This window comes from Hermetia illucens, chromosome 1, assembly GCF_905115235.1.
Source record: "Hermetia illucens chromosome 1, iHerIll2.2.curated.20191125, whole genome shotgun sequence".
Classification (NCBI taxonomy): Eukaryota; Metazoa; Arthropoda; class Insecta; order Diptera; family Stratiomyidae; genus Hermetia; species Hermetia illucens.
In genome coordinates, this window is record NC_051849.1 from 75004765 (window position 1) to 75025989 (window position 21225).

The 21225-nt window shown below is 39.8% G+C and overlaps 2 protein-coding genes across 2 annotated transcripts in view; both read right to left on the reverse strand.

The window, feature by feature from the left end:
• Positions 1 to 9765, reverse strand: part of LOC119661645 (endoplasmic reticulum metallopeptidase 1-like) — a 37421-nt gene extending 27656 nt beyond the window's left edge. Inside the window, exons 1-4 of the mRNA XM_038071077.1 lie at positions 9523 to 9765; positions 2536 to 3197; positions 2382 to 2466; positions 2205 to 2325 (exon numbers count right to left, since the gene is read on the reverse strand). Coding sequence (XP_037927005.1) covers positions 2205 to 2325; positions 2382 to 2466; positions 2536 to 3197 — 868 coding nt within the window. The 5' untranslated portion in view covers positions 9523 to 9765. The remainder of the gene's footprint in view (positions 1 to 2204; positions 2326 to 2381; positions 2467 to 2535; positions 3198 to 9522) is intronic.
• A 9165-nt stretch (positions 9766 to 18930) lies between these two features.
• The window catches only part of LOC119646595 (endoplasmic reticulum metallopeptidase 1-like), a 56303-nt gene continuing 54008 nt past the window's right edge, over positions 18931 to 21225 (reverse strand). The window contains exons 13-14 of the mRNA XM_038047089.1: positions 19187 to 19478; positions 18931 to 19126 (exon numbers count right to left, since the gene is read on the reverse strand). Of these exons, the coding sequence (XP_037903017.1) occupies positions 18965 to 19126; positions 19187 to 19478 (454 nt within the window). The 3' untranslated portion in view covers positions 18931 to 18964. The remainder of the gene's footprint in view (positions 19127 to 19186; positions 19479 to 21225) is intronic.

Consider the following 21225-nt stretch of genomic DNA (forward strand, 5'->3'; position numbering starts at 1 on the left):
AAAATTTGCAGGTTGGTAGCCCAAAAAGTGCCCAGCTTATATTCAATCTCAGAAGGGATACTGCCTTGAAAACAACTTCCGTTCATTGGCTTGTGCAATTCGTCAGCACTAATGCTAGGGTTTCATCATCATCATCAAACGCGCAATAACCGGTATCCGGTCTAGGCCTGACGTAATAAAGAACTGCAGACACCCCGGTTTTGCACCGAGGTCCACCAATTCGATATCCCTAAAAGCTGTCTGGCGTCCTGACCTACGCCATCGTTCCATCTCAGGCGGGGTTTGCCTCGTCTTCTTTTTCTACCATAGATATTGCCCTTATAGACTTTCCGGGCTGGATGATCCTCATCCATACGGATTAAGTGACCCGCCCGCCGTAACCTATTGAGCCCGATTTTATTCACAGTTTGACGGTCATGGTATGGCTCATTGATTACGTCATTATGTAGGCTATAGAATCGCACGTTTCTCAATTTTTTTTTTATTTTTCACCTTGTTCATCTTTATACTCACTTTTTTACCATTGTTTCATCATAGGCTCCTCCATACATCAACCTAATGCCTCTTATCATTATCAGTTTGTTCTGGTAGATATTCTTCCTTAACTTGGTGAATTCATGGAGTTACATTATTATATTATGAAGTGAGATGAAACCGGCTTTCATTTGATTCTTCCGGCCAAGATCGCGTGAGTAATTGCGAGTCAGAATGATGTCTTTTCGGCTACCTTTCATCACCTCTCACCGGAGCATAATCGACCTCTCAACCCATTGTCATGCCAATATTAGACGCCACAATAGACAACCTTTCCACTAATAAGGCAATACCGTAGTTAGACATCCGTGGTCAGGGGTTCACGTGCACACTTTCTAAAAGTGTACCCACTGTGTTTCTGGAGCCCTCCACTCCACTCAAAGTAGCTACCTGTTTTTGTTATATCTGCGAGCATGACATGTTAAATACACTCTCTTTCAATTCACAGCAAGTTATTAGTTTGGGGAAAAGTAATGTCGTATGTTGTCAATAGATGGCAACATTTAAACATATCTTGTGTTGTACATATCGCATCGGGTCATACTATACGGCGATTTGAGGACGACAATCTGGGCTACAGGTGTCTCTTTGACAGTTTTATGATCGTAAGTTTCAGTCTTAAATTATAGCGCGTCAAAGATGGAGTCCACCAAGGAAGAAATTCGTCATATTTTACATTTTTACTACCTGAGAGGTAAAAATGCAATGAAGGCGGCCAAACAAATTTGTGAATTTTATGGGTCCGATACTGTAACAATTCGCACAGGACAGCGTTAGTTCGATCGATTTCGTTCTGGTGTAGTGGATGTCGAAGATACACCCCGTACTGGTAGGCCACTCGTCGTAGAAACCGATAAAATCGTCGAAATGATCCAAGTAGACCGGCATGTGAGCATTTGCTCGATTGACCAGGAACTGGATAAGGACCATAAAACCGTTCGGAACCATTTGCAGAAGATTGGATTCCAACAAAAGCTGGATGTTTGGGTGCCACACGAGTTGACGCAAAAAAATCTCTTAGACCGAATCAACGCCTGCGATGCACTGCTGAAACGTAACGAATTCGACCCATTTTTGAAGCGGATGGTGACTGGTGATGAAAAGTGGATTACGTACGAAAATCTCAAGAGGAAAAGATCGTGGTTGAAGGGGGCGAGCCGGCCTAAACCATCGCCAAGCCCGGATTAAGGGCCAGGTGTTTGAAGCAGGCGATTGACCAGAAGCAGCCAGGATTGGTCAATAGGAATGGTATTCTGTTCCTCCAGGACAGCGCTCGGCCTCACACATCTTTGATGACCCGCCAGAAGCTACGGCAGCTATAGCCCGGACCTGGCACAAAGCGATTACCATCTCTTCCGGTCCATGCAAAACGCGATGAGAGCGAGTGAATGATTAGTTTTCTGAGCCACAAGGGATATAAGAACCTAGTGGTCTTCTAGATTAGAGGCTGTACAATTAACATAGCCAGGTCGGTAATGGAAAATGGACAATGAATTTGGAATATGGAGGGTGTATTTCATATTCAGAGTTGAACTATCAGAACACTCATTGATTAGTTAAAAAAATGCAAGGCGATGCAATATACGTACGTAATCAAAAATTTAGGGCTGGCAATACTAAGTCAAAAGCAGGGAATTATTTGGTTGTTAGATCATTGTATATTTACTAACCTGAAAGATTCGCAACTCTATTCAAAATGGTGTAATCTGTATCTGATGGAATAAGTCTATTCTCAAATGCTTCTTCGCCCAAAACTGATGCGAATGGGTACTTGGCGCTTTTCACGTAGGACTGAAAAACAGAATTTCAATAATATCTTCACAATATTTTACGGAATCAACGCATACATCTACCATCCAATTGTTGCCGGGTCCAGATTGGAAAAGAATCTCCTTTCCGCCCACACCCATGCCTTCGAGATTAATTAATCCCCTGAAATATCAAAATATGAATATCAGTATCGTTTCAGGACATCCTTGGGATAGCTTCATTTTTGCTCACCTCACTGTCGACGCCCATTTATGTTGTGTGATAAAAGCATGAGATGCCTGCAGTCCATTTTCCTCGTCGCCATTGAACAAAAAAATTAAGGGGTGACGTACGGCGTCTTTTGATTTAGTAAGAGCGCTCAGTACTTCAAGCATAGAAACGACCATTGACCCATCATCCCCTGCTCCGGGAGCTCCAACCACTGAGTCAAAGTGACTATTAACTAAAAGCGACCTTTCCAGCGTAGAACCTTTCGGTGTCAATTTCACAATTACATTTTGGATCGATTCGTACAGGGATGGGTATCCAAAAGTAGAATGTCCCCCAGATGCTACCTGAATATCTGTCTCGATATTGTAAAGGCCATTGGATTCGGAAATAATTTCCTTTATTTTGTCACTTAAAAACTGTACAGCAAACACTTCATTTGCTACACTGCCCGTAGGTCTGGGGCCTAGCGAAGTCAGTTGTTCTAAATTGCGTTGCGCTCTTTCACCTATAAATTCTCCAGGGTTTGCATCGTTGCCCAGAGGAGTTGGTAATTGGAAAAGAGCGAGTATTGTCAAGCCAACTATTAAGCAGATACAGGCTACGAGTGGTACGGCCAAATAACAATGCACTCTTTCATCTTTCTTATGCCGGTCTGGTATGAGGACCCGATTGTCCGTTTCCATCTGTAAAGAGAAAATCATTTCTGTCAGTATAGTCAGTATATGAGCAAAACGTCTTATGCTTTATTTTCCGTTGCATTGCGTGCGGATCTTGAGGATCGTAGACCGGTTTCATAAGATTATTTCAGCAGTTGTTCTGCGGAAATATGAAATTCTGCAATGGTGTAGACAATACAAAACCTCACCTGTGCGAAGTAATCTTTTTGTAGGCCCCAGGGATTGTTTGGTGAAAGAGTTTATATCCCCAGAACAAAATACCAATATGAAGGAGGAGTGTATATGAAAGTTAAGATGCTATTTTCGAGGAGATGTACAAATGGGCGTACGATCATGCAACGTCCGTCGCTGTCAACAGTAGGAAGCTTGGCTACTGCACACTAATATCACTAGAGAAGATTGATAGTCCCCGAATCCACATTACCGCATCCTGCGAAAATCGCTATAGAAAAAGGGATCCATGTTCGATTTTTGAGTGAGGTTTTCACCAAACTTGGTGATTATTATGTGTTATATAAATAGCCTATTGCTGCTGCAGTAGTATCCTCGTTTTTTCCTAAACTTTTGTGTTCCTGCCCTTTCGCATCAAACGTCAGACTCAGATTTCATTTCGTGGGGAGTAGTAGTTTTACATGAAAGGGGGCAGTTTTGACTTGCTATGACTTTGTTAATAATAGCAGGATTTCCACCAAACATTCAAGTATGATGGTTCCTATTAAAATCCATTTTATTGCAATTTTACTGACCTAAGATTCATTTGAAAGAATTCACAGTAAATTATCAAAACATAAGAATACACTATTATTAACAACATAATAATACACTACTATTAACTTTATTTAATCAGATATTGCCACGGGGTGCATTTTGAAGCCTAGAACCATGTGCAGAGACCTCCATAATTTCTTTCAGATTTTTAAGAAGAGTTAAATAATTAACCCCTTTCAGACACCCGGACTCCTCCCTTTTGCACCCAATGTCAAAACCCAATGTCAAAACTGGTTCGAAAAGTACTAATCCGAACCTTTCATGTGATACTCCACTTGACTACATTTGATGCCGAAAAAGTATACACCCCCTTTTGTATGTAGAAAGTTCTCGTTAAACTCAACAGTGCCCACCTTTCCACGAAAGTTAGTATTAGTAGGAGAAACTGTTTCTGAGGAAACAGGGACGACAGAGGGACAGACAAGCGGAAGAATGGACAGACAGGCCATAATCTTCTTTCGCGTGTCGCGCTTTTCTTTCCATTAAACTTGGTCCGTATTTGCACGGTTCTTTTGGGGCGTTACCGCTATTGGGTCCATTCAAACTGGCGCTGCTGTTTTTGCAATTTCGGACACTTTGTTGGTCTTTCTCTTTTCCGATGAGAAGACTTTTTGCTTTTCCTCGTCCCGCGAGAATAGTTCGTTCCCTCTCTACTCCTCTTTTCAAGTTTACCGAACTTTGGATTTTGGATGTCATTACTTGTGTTATCTGAGTGGCGTTTGCTCCTTCGAGGCATTTTTATCGTCATTGGCACTGATGTATAGGACACGAATGACTCTGACCATGTTTTTGATGGCCTGGTGCATATTGTGTTTGTCCTTTATGAATCCGGACAACCCTATTATTTTTCCTCCGAGTGTTCCTCTGTTTGATTTTTCCACTGAGCATTTCTGTGGTGCTTAGAGGTGGCGGTGAGGAAGACGGGGCGGCAACCCTGTCGGCCAAACCAAAACCAAGTGGCCGAGGAGTGGTGGCACCGGGAGACGCTGTACTCACTTTGGTTTGCCAGCCGTGATGCAGTAGGCGAATGCTCCAATGGCCTAATTAGGGCAATCAGACCCGAGTCTGCACAGGGACTCATCTGAAGTGGCAAATTGGTCACGAAACCTTACCAGGGGTATACTGGTACCATGGAACGGGGATAGTCCCTGGACTCTCATACTTCGGGTGAACTCCCGTTGTATGTGAGTACAGCTCGGTTGTTTGCGTTTGGCCCCCTAGTGGGAGTTTCATGGTGTTTGTGGTTGTGCTCAAGCTAGAAGAGACCTTCGGGCCTCGGCGTGCTGTCGCGTTTCAACACGGGTGCCGTACTCCTTAATTCGGTAGATATTTAGGTAATTCTTGCATCCACCAGTATGAATGCTAAGCCATGCACTTGGTATAGACTGGTACCGTTGTTGCTTGTCTCAGCGGGGCTTTGATTTTGGTCACAAAATCAATCCGTGTCTGAATAGGATCGTAGGATTAAGTCTCCACGACAGGTACCTACGTTAAACACTCATGGGCTTAACTGTGCATTTCTGTATCTGCAGCTTCTATCCCAGAAGACTAGGGAGCTTCCTTGATTTCCATCCTTACTCAAATTTGACTTTGGGGAAGATTGCAGGATGATTGTGCTTTTCCTGAATGGATCAAGCACTATTGCTGCAAACCAGGTGTACTTATCCTACTGTGAGCTGACGAATGGGAAATACTGTATGATTTACTGCCTAGAGCTCTGCTATAAATCCTACTCTCATATTCACGAGAGCAGGTCGCGGCAGGTTCCTTCCGCAAAAAACAAGGTCTGATGCCATACCTGGCTGTCGGTATAAAAAGAAACGCAAAGTTTACCCTGAGGAGCGCAATGCACACGGCATTGGAATACGATTTGGATTGTTCACTTTGGGCAAACATTGATAACGGTTTGAGTGGGGCCCCAATTAAGATGGATACAAATATCACAAATATTACCTGAAGAAATAATGACAGCCAACTGTAATTTGCGAACAAGAAAAGTCCCTTCAAAAGGATTTTTAAAATTCTAAGATCACCAAGCGCAAGCTCACAATGAAGCATCAGCGAATGGGAACCCAAAACGCCACTCAACGTGGATATACAAGTGGACTCACGCACAGAAAGAAGCAATTTCTACAAGCTTGGTGAGCAAATTGAGAAATTGGTCGAGATGGAGGACGGAAAGAGCGTTCCATTCATCAACTAATGCTTGATGCAATTGAGAGTATAAGTGCTCTCTACAAATTGACGGAGATTGAATGGCCTGACGAGGATGCTAAAAAACGATTCGGAAGAATAAATGCAGACAACTCCCAGAGTAAACGACTCCTTGTAAGGAGGAAGTATACCCCGAATGGCCACACCTCGAACTGGAGACGCCAGCAGGAAATTACTCCGAAGCCGCGAATGGTAAATGCAAACGTTACAAACCAGAGGTGGGTGGACGATACAGAAATGAACGGCGAGAAAAGCAAAGAACTTAAAAAATCGTATGCGAATATACTGCGCTCAGTCAAAATTTACCTTAAATTGGAGGAAGTATACAAAATAATGTCAAAAAGTAGGACTCAAAACGGGGTTGTATTAGCAAAACACAAGAAATATCAACTGAGTTCAGAAGCACCATCGGAGAAACCCTCGGCGTACAAGCACAGTTCAGAACCCTAACCCATTGCATTACCATCGAACGTAAAGTCATCGACGAAATTACTAGGAAAGAGGACACAGTCGCTACGGTTTGCTGTCGGTTCAAAATTAGGGAAGCAGTAACCTTAGAGGCGACATCTTTGCGAAAAGCATACGGCGGCACACAAACTATGGCACTTGTCCTTCTTGCAGGAAGCGCGAAGAAGCTTTTGGAAGCAGGTAAAATGAAAACAGACTGGGTTATCTGTCGCATCCGCGAACAGATGAGGATTAAACAGTGCTTTAAATGTTTGGAATTTGGACACTTTGTCAAACATTGTAAAAATGAGGAAAATCGCTCCAAACTATGCAGTAGTTGCGAAGATGGAGGTCATATAACATAGGACTACGATAACCACCATCATGTTTGTTCTGTAAGAAAAAGACCTGGCAAAAAACGCAAGCCACATAGCTGGCAACATTTTCGATAACAAGCCTACTTCAAAATTCGTGTTGGAAGCCCGACTAGAAGAAGCGGGGTGTGCGCTTGGAGGTTGCACGGGTGTAGTTTAATATGTAAACGTGAATTTACATTCACTAGTCGTATACATCAGTGGTTTCTGCTGATGTCGTTGGAAGACTCCACATCCTGACTTGTCCGCAGAAAAAAATTCCCGTGGAGCATCCACACAAAGAAACGCGCTGACGGGGGATTTATCTGTCTAAATGTCCCTCGCACTTTTCACAGAAAGGATACAAATTTCAGCAGTAAGGTTGGAAGTGTGAACCCCCATGCATGCGGTGAATTACATTCCTGCTGCCAAAAAAATTTCGTCCCCATGGGAATTTATGAGACTGAATGCCCGATTATACATGACATGTGAGGAACTGAAGCGTTCCAAAGCACCAACCACATTCCCGAGCCTGGCTAGCAAAGAGGCGTATAATCTCGTGCCGTGAAAGTTCCAATATTTGTTAACAGACGTGTAAGATCAATTTCACCAAATTTCTAGGTTTTTGGGACAACTCTGCCCTCTAGATCGACGCCAGCCACTCAACTAGCGAACTTGCCAAATCAGCCAATCGATCACTCAACGACCACCTGGTCCGACACCGTGCGGCTTCTATCCCATCATATTTTCGAATAGCTTCTACCAATCACAGTTTTAGCATTTTTGAAGCATAACGATGATCTAAAGCTTACAGTTATCCTTTTACTGCTTGTAATTAATTCCAGTCATTTCCGAAATACAGCTTTTTCTTGACTTTGTTATTTGTATGTCTCATTCAACTGTCTAGGATTTCAGTAGAGATTCTCCAATGATATCCATGAGCATATGCGAAATCACGGGTTTCGATGGACATGAAGCCAATTCCTGCCGTTGGTGGTTAATCGCGTGTATTCATATTACCGCTGGACGTTCTCAAACCAAGTTTGCAGTTCTATGCATGCTAGCTTGGAGGGATCTAATTCACGTTAGTTATTATTTCTGATACTTGGAAGATAAAAGGTTTTGTGTATTTCAAATACCTACGTAGAGACGAAGTGAAGAACATGGAGAACATCAGCAGTTTTTACAAATATACTTAGGCACAACAACGTCTGCCGGGTTCAGCTAGCCTTTTACAAATTTCTTCTGATAGTGGACATTTTATGCAGTAGTATTGATAATGCTTTTAGAAAATCCTTTTTCAGCAACAAACAAGTCGGGAAGCCGGAAGCTGGACGCTTCAGGTATGAAAGGTTTTCCGTATTTCTTATATAAAGATATTTGAGTGTGCATTTGCCCCATTAGTACGTAGCACGTAATATATGCATATATTATGTGAGATTATTCACTTTCAGGCGATATTGGCTTTTATAGTCTTGAATTTGCCCGGAAACGACAGCTTTGACCTATTATAGCTTCGTTAGTAATAGTGTGATTTCCACCAAACTTGGCAGGACCATACTCTATGTTATAATCTACATTACTACAAAATTCGTGGTAATACGATGAGCTAAAGGGGGATTATGCTACCAATTACTAAAAATTATAGAAATATAATATTATTAACTTTATTTGAAAGGATATCGGTATGTAAGGTATTTCGGAGCCTAGGTACCATTCAGTGGCACCTCCTGATTTTTTTCAGATTTTTCGGTTGGGTAGTTTTTGAGGATGGGCCCGTTAAAGAAATGATCACTTTCAACCCCTCGAACTCCCTACCTTTCCAACAAATGTTAAAACGAAGACCGGTACTAACCGATACCTTTCATTTGAAACCCCACATGACTATATTTGGTGGAAAAAAAATTTACACACATAATTTAACGTTGAACGATGCAACTCACTGTATGCGTGAGCGTCCACAGTTCCCACCTTTTCACAAAATTTGGTGTCAATCGCTATAACCGTCTCTGAGAAAAATACGTGTGACCGACAGACAGACAGTAAGCCGACTTTAATAAGGTTTTGTTTTACACAAAACCTCAAAAAATTGATTTAGCTTAAATTACAACAAAAGATTAAACCATCCAAGTCAGCAGAGCTCTTAAAGTTATGAATGCATATAATATAAAATATGAAGTATTTATTATGCGAGCCTTTACACACCCGAATTTAAGTATGTATGATGTTCGACATGGGTAATATAGTTCCAGTATACTTTTATTATTTTAACTTTTTATGAATATTTTCCAATATAATGAAAGCCACATCTAATCAAAACATCTCAATAGAAGAATTACTATTTGGCAAAGATTATAACTGTTATCAGGTGATTATACTTAAAATAAGAATATTTTTTTTCTTTTTTCGAGGTCCCCACTTAGGGATATTAGTTGAATGTTGAATTGCACAATTAATTTGTCACTTGGATACATCATCATTTTTGATGTTATTAGAACATTTTTGTTAAGGATGACACTGGCTGAAACTTATCACAATCTAATACTCACTTTTGACAGAATGTAATTTCAAAATATATGACCGTATTCCACTAAACCGAAACAGAGACTCAGAAAATCAAAAGAAAGAAGCACTTATGGTACTAGATTTGTGGTTTCTTTAAAACTGATTTAAAGTCGAATTTAGGGATTTCATATTTCCTAAGATGAATCACAATGTATAAGCGCGAATTAAATAGCTGCTATCATATCAAATATGCATTTAATACTGACATGATATGAAGCTTATCACGCCTTGGAAATTACTATCGTAGGGTGAAAACGGTTGTACTTATCTGAACCGTGATAAAACAGTTCGAACTCCAAGCGCTTTTAATGCGACCGATTACATTGGTTTTAGCGTATTCTCCGTGATTTGTTGACGTGCTTGTCAAGAAGAGGAAACTTCCATTTGACGATACTCAAAGCTTCCCATTATGATGACGTTGCATATTTACTTCCTTGCAGAGATTGCCATTTTATACTCATATATAATGAATCATAAGCTTATTTGGAATGAATTATAAAATAAAAGATATTATTGGCCTGATTTCAGGGTATCACATTTGTTATGGAAAAAATGGTTACTTTCAAGGATTTTTTAAAAAAAAGCTATGAAACTTTTTTGAACAATCATTATATCATTTTAAAGTGCATTGAACAACTTTCAGTATTTTTTTTTTGAATATTATACAGCTACATACAAATGGCCACAAAAAAAAAATTATAATTTAATTTTTTAGTTTGACAGTGACCAAAATTGTCGCTGGATCATCCTAACCAAACCAATACATATGTAAATATATTATTCATTCGTTATGGGTTGCATTATGCATTTTGACTAAATCCGGCTGTTTTTTCTTCTCGGAGTACACTTTAAGCTTGGTAAATAAGGGCGAGCTGATATTACATGTCTATTTAGGAGACCTGTATTGGTATCAGCTCGCGAGGCTTTTCTCGTGGAAATTCTCCAAAAAAATAATAGATAATATCAGGGTTGGGTTTCTTCAGATCTTTGACATGAAGCAAAACTTTATGTACACTTAAAAGTATATTGCATCAAGAATATTCTTGCAGGACAGCTCGCTGGTATTTTTTGCCTAAAGACAAAAGGCAAGCAATCATAACCCTGAACTCAAGGGTTTTTCAAATTATATGAAATGAGCACATCGATGGATTGAGAACTTTCCTCAACATTAGAGCAGACTTATTAATTTGCGATGGTTCTACTCAATATGTACGAGGAATATAGCCTACAGAACCGTTTAAAGGAGGGGCCGAATCGCTCCATACTATAATATTCCCTTTTTCGGTATTTGAATAGATACCATCCACTACTGAGGGATTGACGAGATTTTTATTACATTGGCTTTCAGACGTAAACTTCTGCTTAAAACTTTTGCCGAGCCGTTGGCTACTTTCCTTCAACTACTAATATTTCGGCACAGATTAACCCTTCCTTTTGAATTTAGCAGGCACTTGATTGTACACCTACTTTCCATTTACTTCGTGCATAAAAGTATACATATATAAATATAAAGTACGTATATTGAATACTGGTTGTTCAATGTACAAATATACCTATCTGAATTAGGCACTACCTCAAAGCTTCATTTACATATGCATGTAAACATATATATATGTACAAATGTCTGTTTCGAGTAACTGATATTGATATATAAATGATTAACAAGTCGGGAAACCGGAAGCTGGACGCTCTAGGTATGAAAGGTTTTCTTTATTTCTTTTATAAAAGCATTTGGGTATGCATTTGTCCCATTAGTACGTAGCATGTAATATATGCATATATTATGTGAGAATATCCACTTTCACGTGATAATGACATTCCAAGTCTTAAATTTGCACAAAAACTTTGACCGGTTATAATTTTGTCAGTAATAAAACGAAGCGATTACACCAAACTTGAAAGGATCATGCTCAATATCATAGCCTATATTGCTGCAATTTCATGATTTTAGGATGAACTTAAGGGCGGTTCGTAGGTAAATACTAAAAATTACAGTTATATACTATTATTAACTTTATTTGACCAGATATCGGTATGGAGGGTATTTCGGAGCCTAAACACTATATAGCGACAGCCTCTTGATTTTTTTTTAGATTTTTCGGTTGGGTAGTTTCTGAGAATGGATGAATTAAAGAAATGATAATTTTCGGCCCCCTCATTCCCCACCTTTCCGATAAGTGTCAAAACTACGCCCGACTTCGGAAAGTATTAACCAAGACTTTTTATTTGCAACCCCACATGAGTATATTTGGTTTAAAAAAAAAAGGAAAACCCTCCTTTTGAATGTATCGTGACACAAACTCAGTTTGTTTTTCTTTTTAATTTGATATAGGCGTTGAGATAATTGCATTTCCAGATTTAAGACAAGGCGGTGAAAAGCGCTCTGGCGCTGCTAATTCGTCGGGTGACATCAAGTTCGAAGTCAATGTTGGCAGAAATCACGCTTCCTAAATATACATCCATTAATGCAGATTGGAAAAGTAGGACTGAGAACCTTTGGTTTTTTAGTGTTTGCTTGCTCCATGACCAGGTGAAAGAACGAACAAATGTAATCAGCGTAATCGAGTTGTTTAAGGACGAACGTCAGAGTTCATTAAACTCCTCCACGCTTCCTCCTTTAGCACCATCATATGTCCCTATTGGTTGCAACAGAATGTCTCTCCTATGTAGATCACGCCAAATATTGTCCCCCTTTCATGATGTCAAAAGCTTTTTCGCAATCGAAGAAGAGCGGGTGAAACGAAGACCTACACTCCGTTCACTTTTCCAAAGGGTCATGTCGTCATTACAGAAGGGGAAACCAACCTACTCTCTGTCGATCAAGCTATCCAAATGTTTTATGATGCGTTCTACGATCACTTTAGATATCACCTTTGCGACGACAGGGAACGAGCAATTACCCCTCCAATTGTCATACATAAAGCCGATACCCTTTTGGGAATCGAAACGATCACCAACTTCTTTCACCCTCTGGGAAAGTATCGAATCCTAAAGATTTACTTATGAGTGGAAGTAGCAGGTCTTTGTGAACTGCAGAAACAGCGATAAATAACCACCCCCGCGGCTTTAGTTCTGGATTTGGAAAAAGAAACAAACATAGTTGGAATTAAGATTGCCACCCGCCCGTTTTATTGGTTCCCAGTCTGACTTCCCAGGCTGCCGACCAATTTGTCTATCTTAGAAGCATTGTGTCTGTCGACGGTGGCATCGAGATTAATGTCATCCAACTTAACAGTACCACATGCGACTTCGCTGTTTTGTCTTAAACTTGGAGATGCAGACTACTCAACACCACCGTTAAGTTGAAGTTATTTCTCGTCAATATTCACTCTGTGGTATAATACTGGAGCAGTTCATGGAAGTACTGCACTAAAAACCTCTAAGCCTTCCGTCGCGTCATCGCTGACCTGTGGTAATCTCGAACGTAGAGCTGTTTGGACGTGTAGGCCAGGTACCGGTAGATGTGTTGATGAGAAGGCGGCCGAAAAAACGATCACCCTAGAAACAGATTGCGGATAAGAGTAGAAGTAAACTTCTCAAACAAAAAAAAAACAAGTCGGGAAACCGGAAGCTTGACGCTTCAGGTATAAAAAGGTTTGTGTTTCCATATGTGAGGAGCATATCGTAGTTCTCCATTGGCTGATAGCATTGACTGGAGATATTTAAATCGCTCAGTTCTGTCAACGACAGTAACCAGCCAAGAACTGCGCGATTTAAATATTTCGGGTCAATGGTATCAGCCAATGGAGAACTGGGTAATGAAATTGGTTCACGCATTAACGCAACCTGGATGAAGTGGTATTCCACAACTCGTGTTTTTGTAATCGACGTACCAACGAACGTCTCAAATCTAAAATTTACCGTAATGTCGTCCGTCCTGTCGCCATCTATAGTTCTGAAAAGAAGAAGATGTGAGGAGCATCGAGTGCATGACAGCTCCTTGTCACATAGTTATAAAAAATTCCATTGCCTTCTACTTTTTTAGAAAGCGATTTTAATAAATAATTTGATGGAAAGCCCCGTACTGATAATAGTCAACATCATACGCTTCATACTCTGAATTTAATATTATTAGCAAATGCGAAGAAGTTAACCTACAACAGATACAAACATGTCGGGAAACCGGAAGCTGACGTTCATGTTTTGTGTATTTCTTTTATAAAGACATTTGAGTGTGAATTTTTCCCATTAGTACGTAACACGTAATATACGCATATATTATGTGAGAGTATTCACTTTCGGGTGATATTGACATTCAAAATCTTGAATTTCCAAAGAAGTGACAACTTGGATCATCATTATCATTTTGTTAGCAATACCTTGACTTCTACCAAACTTGGTACGATCAAGCTCTATATTATAGCCTACATTGCTACAAAACTTCGTGGTGCTAGGATGAACTGCAGCCAATTACCGATATTTATAGTAACATACTATTATTAAGTTTATTTGAAGGGATATCGGTATGGAAGATATTTCGGAGCCTAACCACCATATAGTCGCAGTCTTTTGATTCTTTTCATTTTTTTTCGGTTGGACAGCTTCTAAGAATGGTCCGTTAAATAAATGATCAATCAACGCCTTTCCAACAAATTTCAAAATTAAGAGCAGCTTTGGAAAGTAATAACCGAGACCTTTCATTTGGTTTCCCACATGGCTATAGTTGATGAAAAAAAATGTACACCCCCGTTTAAATTCGACGTAAAAACTCCCTGTATGCGTGAGCTTTCACAGTTCCCCCCTATCCACCAAATTTGGTGTCAATCGCTATAATCATCTCCGAGAAAAATGCGTGTGACCGACAGATAGACAGACAGACAATAAACCGATTTTAATAAGGTTTTCTTTTACACAAAACCTTAAAAAGGGCTGGGGAGAAGTAGATTCTTCATGAATGGAGTTTTAATATTTCATTCGAATATCAATTATTCTCGCTAATTATGACATTAGCATCTTATTTGCATGGCTTTGGAAGCAGTAAATTCGCGTGTTTGAACTGGTATAACTTTGGCGTTAATGGCCAGATTTCCATGATGAATTTAAGGGGGTTTTTCCAGTAAATTTCTAAAATTCGGTAATATACTATTAGTAAGCTGTTTGAGTACATATCAGAATGGGACATATTTTGAGTCCTAGATTTCATCTAAGTGCACCTTCCTTCCTTTTTCGCACTTTTAGGTTGGGTAGTTTCCGAAAATGAGTCCTGTCTCCCTTTAAGTGTGTACATTTTGACGCACTTTACAATTATAATTACAAGTACTGATGGAAATCTTTCATTTGATACCCTACGCGACTATGTTCGGTGAAAAAAAATTTTAAACCCCGCTTTCTTGCCCTCTTTAAGTTCCGCTCAAATTTATGTTACTCGGTGTATGTGCGAATAGTTCGCATTTAAAAAAAAGTCAAGCGACGACGGCTTTACGGTTTCTTACCAGGGCAGAGGCAAATCGTCAGACGCTGCCTCACCTCTGTTCTGGGAGCAGCGTGTCCGTAGCGGCTCGCATATGTTGAATGCAGATGGTAAGAAACCGTAAAGCCGTCGTCGCTTGACTTTTTTTAAAAGTTTGGGTGCAAGCCCTAAGCGAGGGGTCCGTGGACCAGGAAAGAGGGAGTAAGTTGCTCCCCATTTGGTCCGGTCCTGCATTAAGTTGATGCGGACTTAGGACCCCCTTCATTTTCAAAACGAATAGTTCGCATTTGTCCACCAAATTTCATTCGGATCGGTTCAGCCGTTTTGGAGAAAAGTACGTGTCAGACAGACACACATACAGTGAATCGATTTTAATAAGGTTTTGTTTTACATAAATCTTAAAAATGAAATGTAGGGAATAATGGCCACTATATATACAAAAGGGAGTGTTGAGTTTTTCGCCGAATGTAGCTACTTATAATATTAAATAAAAGGCCTAGAGTAGTACTTTGCAAAGTAAATTGACAGAAAGGGGGAAGTGGGGGGTTCAAAGGTGCCCACTCGAATCAACTACCCACTCTCAAAAATCATCTAACCAAAAAATTAGAAAAGAGCTATATATACGATATTTAGGTTTCAAAATGTTTTTACTTTAATAGTGCTTTGTGTCCGGATAGCTGAGTGGTTAGAGCACAAGGCTGTCGTATGGAAGGTCGCGGTTCAAATCTCGCTGGTGGCAGTGGGATTTGCATCGTGATTTGACGTCCAATGTCCAATGCTGACCACATTTCCTCCTACAGTGTACTGTAGTGTACCGTTATGGTCTTGAATGATGTGCTCTAACACACTTCAAGGCCCTGATCCAATATGGATTGTTGCCCCAACGATTATTATTATTATTATTAGTGGTATTTTACCACCACTCAGTGCGCGAGTGATGCGTAAAAATTCGTCTATGGCAACCTTTGTGGAACCAAACACGCGAATACTCTCGGCAATAGACTCACGTCTTCTCTCCTAAGAAGTGAGGTGGAAATAATGCAATTCCAACATACCAATACATTAACTACATGGGTTTCGGGCCACTTGCCTACGTCGTCCCTACCTTAAAGATGAGCAGTGAGATTGCATGCTCTTCGTCGCTGGAGTTGCTATGCCTCTATAAAGTCTGCTTGCTTAGAGCAAATTCTGAGTCGCTTTCGTCAAGCAGTCAGCTGTCGGTGACCTCTTACTTTTCAGATTAATGATTTAGATGGAGAGGCATTAGAAAACTTAGGTAAAGTCGGTAAAAAGTGCTATGCGATAGACACAAAACAGAATCTATCTACGGGGAGATTCAATATCCTACCAAAAGCGGCATGGAAGGCCCTCGTAACTGAATTGTTGTAAAAACATCGGACTAGCTGTTATGCGAAGGAAGAGATTCGATATAATATATAAGTTTCAATAACGACGTTGTAAGAAAGAAGTGATAATATTCTCGCTTACCTTCCCGGACTGAGCAGTGCAGTGATATATTTTTGGATAAATGTTTATTATTTGACTCCATCCATACATTGGAAACTTGAAATGCATTTCAATTCTTAAAACTAGTATATTATTAACATATTCCGGTGCCATTTCCGGGAGCTTTCTGTTTAATCAACTATTTTTAAGGTTTTCTTTGCAAAACAAAACCTTAAAATTAGTTAATATAATTAATTAAAATCGGTTCAATGTCTGTCTGTCTGTGTGTCTGTCACAGGCACTTTTCTCAGAAACGATTGGCACGAAATTTGGTGAGAAGGTGGGAACTATGGACCCCAGTGCAGTGACGCAGTGATTGATATCCTTCTACGTTGAGATTTAGGGGGGTCCCCATACATGTAAAAGGGGGTGTAAAAATTTTTTTTACCAAATATAGTCATGTGGGATATCAAATGAAAGGTCTCGATTAGTACTTTTCGAAGCCGGTATTAATTTTGAGATTTGTTAAAAAGGCGGGGAGTAGAAGGGGTGGAAAGTGATGATTTCTTTAACGGACCCGTTCTCAGAAACTACCCAACCGCAAAATCTGAAAAAAAATCATGAAGCTGTCTGTGTATGGTGCCCAAGCCTCAAAATACTCTCCATATCGATATCTGTTCAAATTAAGTTAATAATAGTATTTTACAATATTTTTGGGAAAATTTAGAACAACCCCCCCTTAAATTTATCTCAGAGTTATAAAAGTTGGTAGTAGTATAAAATATAACATGAAGCATATTATCTCCAACAAGTTACATTACAGTAGCTCAAAGTTGTCTTTACCGTGTAAATTTACAACCCGAAGTACTAAATCTGACATGCTAAATATTCTTAACGAGCTACGCACAAATGGGATAGTTCTACACTGAAATATACTCACACAAGAAGCAAACAAAACCTTTCATACTTGAAGCGCCCAGCTTCCGGTTTCTCGACTTGTTTTTTTTTATTTTTACATTTTTTTTTCTTTCATTCAAATTAAGCAAAACGATAATTTTTAGGAAGTGGTGATCAATATTAATTTTTTTATGTAAAAAAGAGCGAAATTTTCAAACTGATGCAGACACCTTTCCGGGGTCAATTCTTTTCAGCCTCTTGAATTTCCGATAAGGCAAAATTCTCTTAGGCATTGTTTTGGGGTACCTCTTCAGTCTGACTAAGTGTTTATTAGCGGAACAATAATGGTCTCTAAGTCTCTATGAAGATCGGTGTTCCGGAAATTTCAGAGCGCAGCGTATATTTCTCAAAATTTCAGACTAATAGAGCAAATAGATGTTAGATGGTTTGGCAGGGCCCCATAGTTGAATCCCATAAGTCCACACAGCTTTACGCACCGATTTGTAGATCAATAACTTACAGTTCAGAGAAAGTGGTAATTTTTTGTGCAGCAACCACAAAAAATCCTTCAACTGTTGATTTTGCGCCACTCTGTGTTGTTTTGTAGAGAGTCTTCTATCAAGATGAATTTCCAGGTATTTAACGTGATCCCATTGGGGTATAACGACAACTTTCTTTTGCAAAGTGAAAGTTACTTGTATACACTTCGATTCGCCAACTTTCATCCACCACATCTGAAACCAGTTTTCTATTTCCCTTATATCCCCTTCCAGTTGGGTCTGCGTGTGAACTCAAGATTGCGGTGTCGTCAGCAAAGGTAGCTGTGGTAGTTAACCCGCTAACAGGCCGTCTAGATAAGATATAGTACAGGACTGAGTACACTCCCCTGAGGAACTCCTGCTCTGATCTTATATTGTTCACTTAGAATTTCCTTGTATTTCACCTGGAATCTCCGCTTCGTTAAATACGATATTAACAGATAATGGAAACAGCCAAGGAGTAGACGTTTGATTTTATTAATAAAACCTCCTTGACAAACCTTGCCGAATATTTGGGCCACATTTAAAAATACTGTTGTACACGGTGCTAACAAGTCTAAGTAAGTCTTGGCCCTGGTTTTTCACTACATCAGCAAATCGCATTCCAGGACGAATAGATGAAACTAGTAAGTTAAAGTAGCTAGCGATAGTTAGTGTTATACCCACAGAGTTCATTTGTTGTTGCTTCCATATTGAAACAGGCAGCTTATTTGCTTCAGTATGATTTTGTCCATAATTGCTGCATTTTCTGGCTACAGGATCGGCTTAATTTTTGGGCAAAAAACTCTCTTATAGAATTCCCCGCATATTATGCACACACTAGAAAGTGTACAATATAACTTGGTGTGGCCAAATTCTTTGCAGTTCTTGCACTGAAACTGCCTTGAGCTGTAAAATGAACTGAACTGCTATTTTCCACCTCTTGTGGAATTGGAAGACTTAGTTCCTCCTTAAGATCAACACCTGGTGGTGTTTTGACCAGCGGAGCAATCAAAGTTGATTCCAACTTATACTTTATATATAAACTACAAATTTTGATTCCACTATTTTTGAGAGTCATGTCTTAGTCCTTAGAATAAACTATAATACAAACATGCATCTGGTTTTAGAAAATATCTATTTTATTATACATATTCAGTATAAGTATCTACCAAAACTCTCCCGAAAACTTTGTATACTTGTCCAGTTTGGAAACAGTTGTAGAAAGTTCTTGAAACTTGCAGGGTATGAACTGACATCTTCCAAATACATGTCTAGCAATCCAAGTGATAAAGCTTCGTTCGAACTATTGACAACCTGAAATCAAATATCGTGGTTTAAATCTAGATTACGTTACTATCAACTGTTATGCCAAACCTTCACAGTCAGCGAAAATGTGTAAGGCACTGAAGTACTCTTTCCAAATTGTACGCGCACATTGTACTGCTGTTTTGATGGCTGTGGTTCCTCTATACCGGCAGAAGTGAATGACCAGTCTATCAGGCTTGCGTTGTTGAATGGAGCAATGAATAGTTCACATTTTGTTGGTCTGCCAATCATTTCGAAACTGTATTTGTAGACTGTGGAATTGAGTGCTTCTTTGGAAACTAGTCGCAATCCTGTTGGATTAGTAATTTGAAGTGGAGGTGCTTCAATCCAAAAGTCACTACTGAAATAGAAGAAATTTTTGGATAATTTTTGGAGATTTTTTCTGAATTTTTAATTTTGATAATGAGCAAGGTTTCATGTCCATTCCAGATAACAAAAATGGAAAAAATAAGATTGGAAAAAAGTTTCACTGAACCTGCCCATCACGAATCAATCATCATTATGTTTGTAATAAATTTTTTCTACCCTCGCTTCAGGTCGTTAATAATTCTGGATTCCACGTGTATAGCTTCTTTTGATTGGTACAGATTCAGATTGTGAAAATAAACTTCTGGAGTGCAATCCTAAGACCCCGCTATTAAATAACATAGGAAGACATGAATCAAATTGCAGCAAAGATTCTGATATTCCAAATAGTTTTGGTGAGTTGCGAAAAGAAATGAGGAAGAATTTTTACAAACTACAAGACATACGTACATATTACAGCCATAGATATTATCCTCCCCCTAATTAAACAAACTGCCTATTTCCGAATACTGTACATATATATGCACGTATAGAAATTGAACGTACCCATATTTCCGATTTACTTCGTGCGCAAAAGCATACATATGTACATATATAGTGCGTATATTAAATACGGGTGGTTTAATGTACAAATATTGGCTTGGGGAAAAAGAAATGTAGTATTTTGTCAATAGATGGCGACACTTAAACATATCTTGTGTTGTACTTATCAGGATCTGCGCTATAAGTGTCTCTTTGACAGTGTTGTGATCGTATGTTTCAGTCTCAAGTTATAGCGCGTCAAAGATGGAGTTCACCAAGCAAGAAATTCGCCATATTTTACGTTTACTACCTGAGAGGTAAAAATGCAACAAAAGCGGTCGAAAAAATTTGTGAAGTTTATCGGCCCGATACTGTAACGATTCGCACAGCACAGCGTTGGTTCGGTCGATTTCGTTCCGGTACAGTGAATGTCGAAGATACACCCCGTACTGGCACGCCAATCGTGGTAGAAAACGATAAAATCGTCGAAATCATCCAAGTAGACTGGCATGTGAGCACTCGCTCGATTGGCCAGGAACTGGGTATAGACCATAAAACCGTTCGGAACCATTTGCAGAAGATTGAATTCCAAAAAAGCTGGATGTTTGGGTGCGACAAGAGTTGACTTGGACCGAATCAACGCCTGCGATGCACTGCTGAAACGGAATGAATTCGAACCATTTTTGAAGCGGATGGTGACTGGTGATGAAAAGTGGATCACGTACGATAACCTCAAGCGAAAAATATCATGGTCGAAGCGCGGCGAGCCGGCCCAAACCATCGCCAAGCCCGGATTGACAGCCAGGAAGGTTTTGCAGTGTGTTTGATGGGATTGGAAGGGAATCATCCGCTATGAGCTGCTCAACTATGGCTAGACCCTCAATTCGGTCCTCTACTGTGAGCAACTCGACCGTTTGAAACAGACAATTGACCAGAAGCTGCCAGAATTGGTCAATAAGAATGGTCTTGTGTTCCACCAGGACAACGTTCGGCCTCACACATCTTTGATGACCCCCCAGAAGCTACGGGAGCTTGAATGGGATGTCCTATCGAACTTACCGTATAGTCCGGACCTGGCACCAAGTGATTACCATCTCATCCGGTCCATGCAAAACGCTCTTGGTGCTACTAAGTTGGTCTTAAAAGAGGCTTGCGTAAACTGGCTATCTGAGTTTTTTGTAAATAAGGAGGGGGGTTTCATAATGGAGGGATAACGAAGTTGCCTTCTAAATGGCAACAAGTTTGCCCATATTTGATTC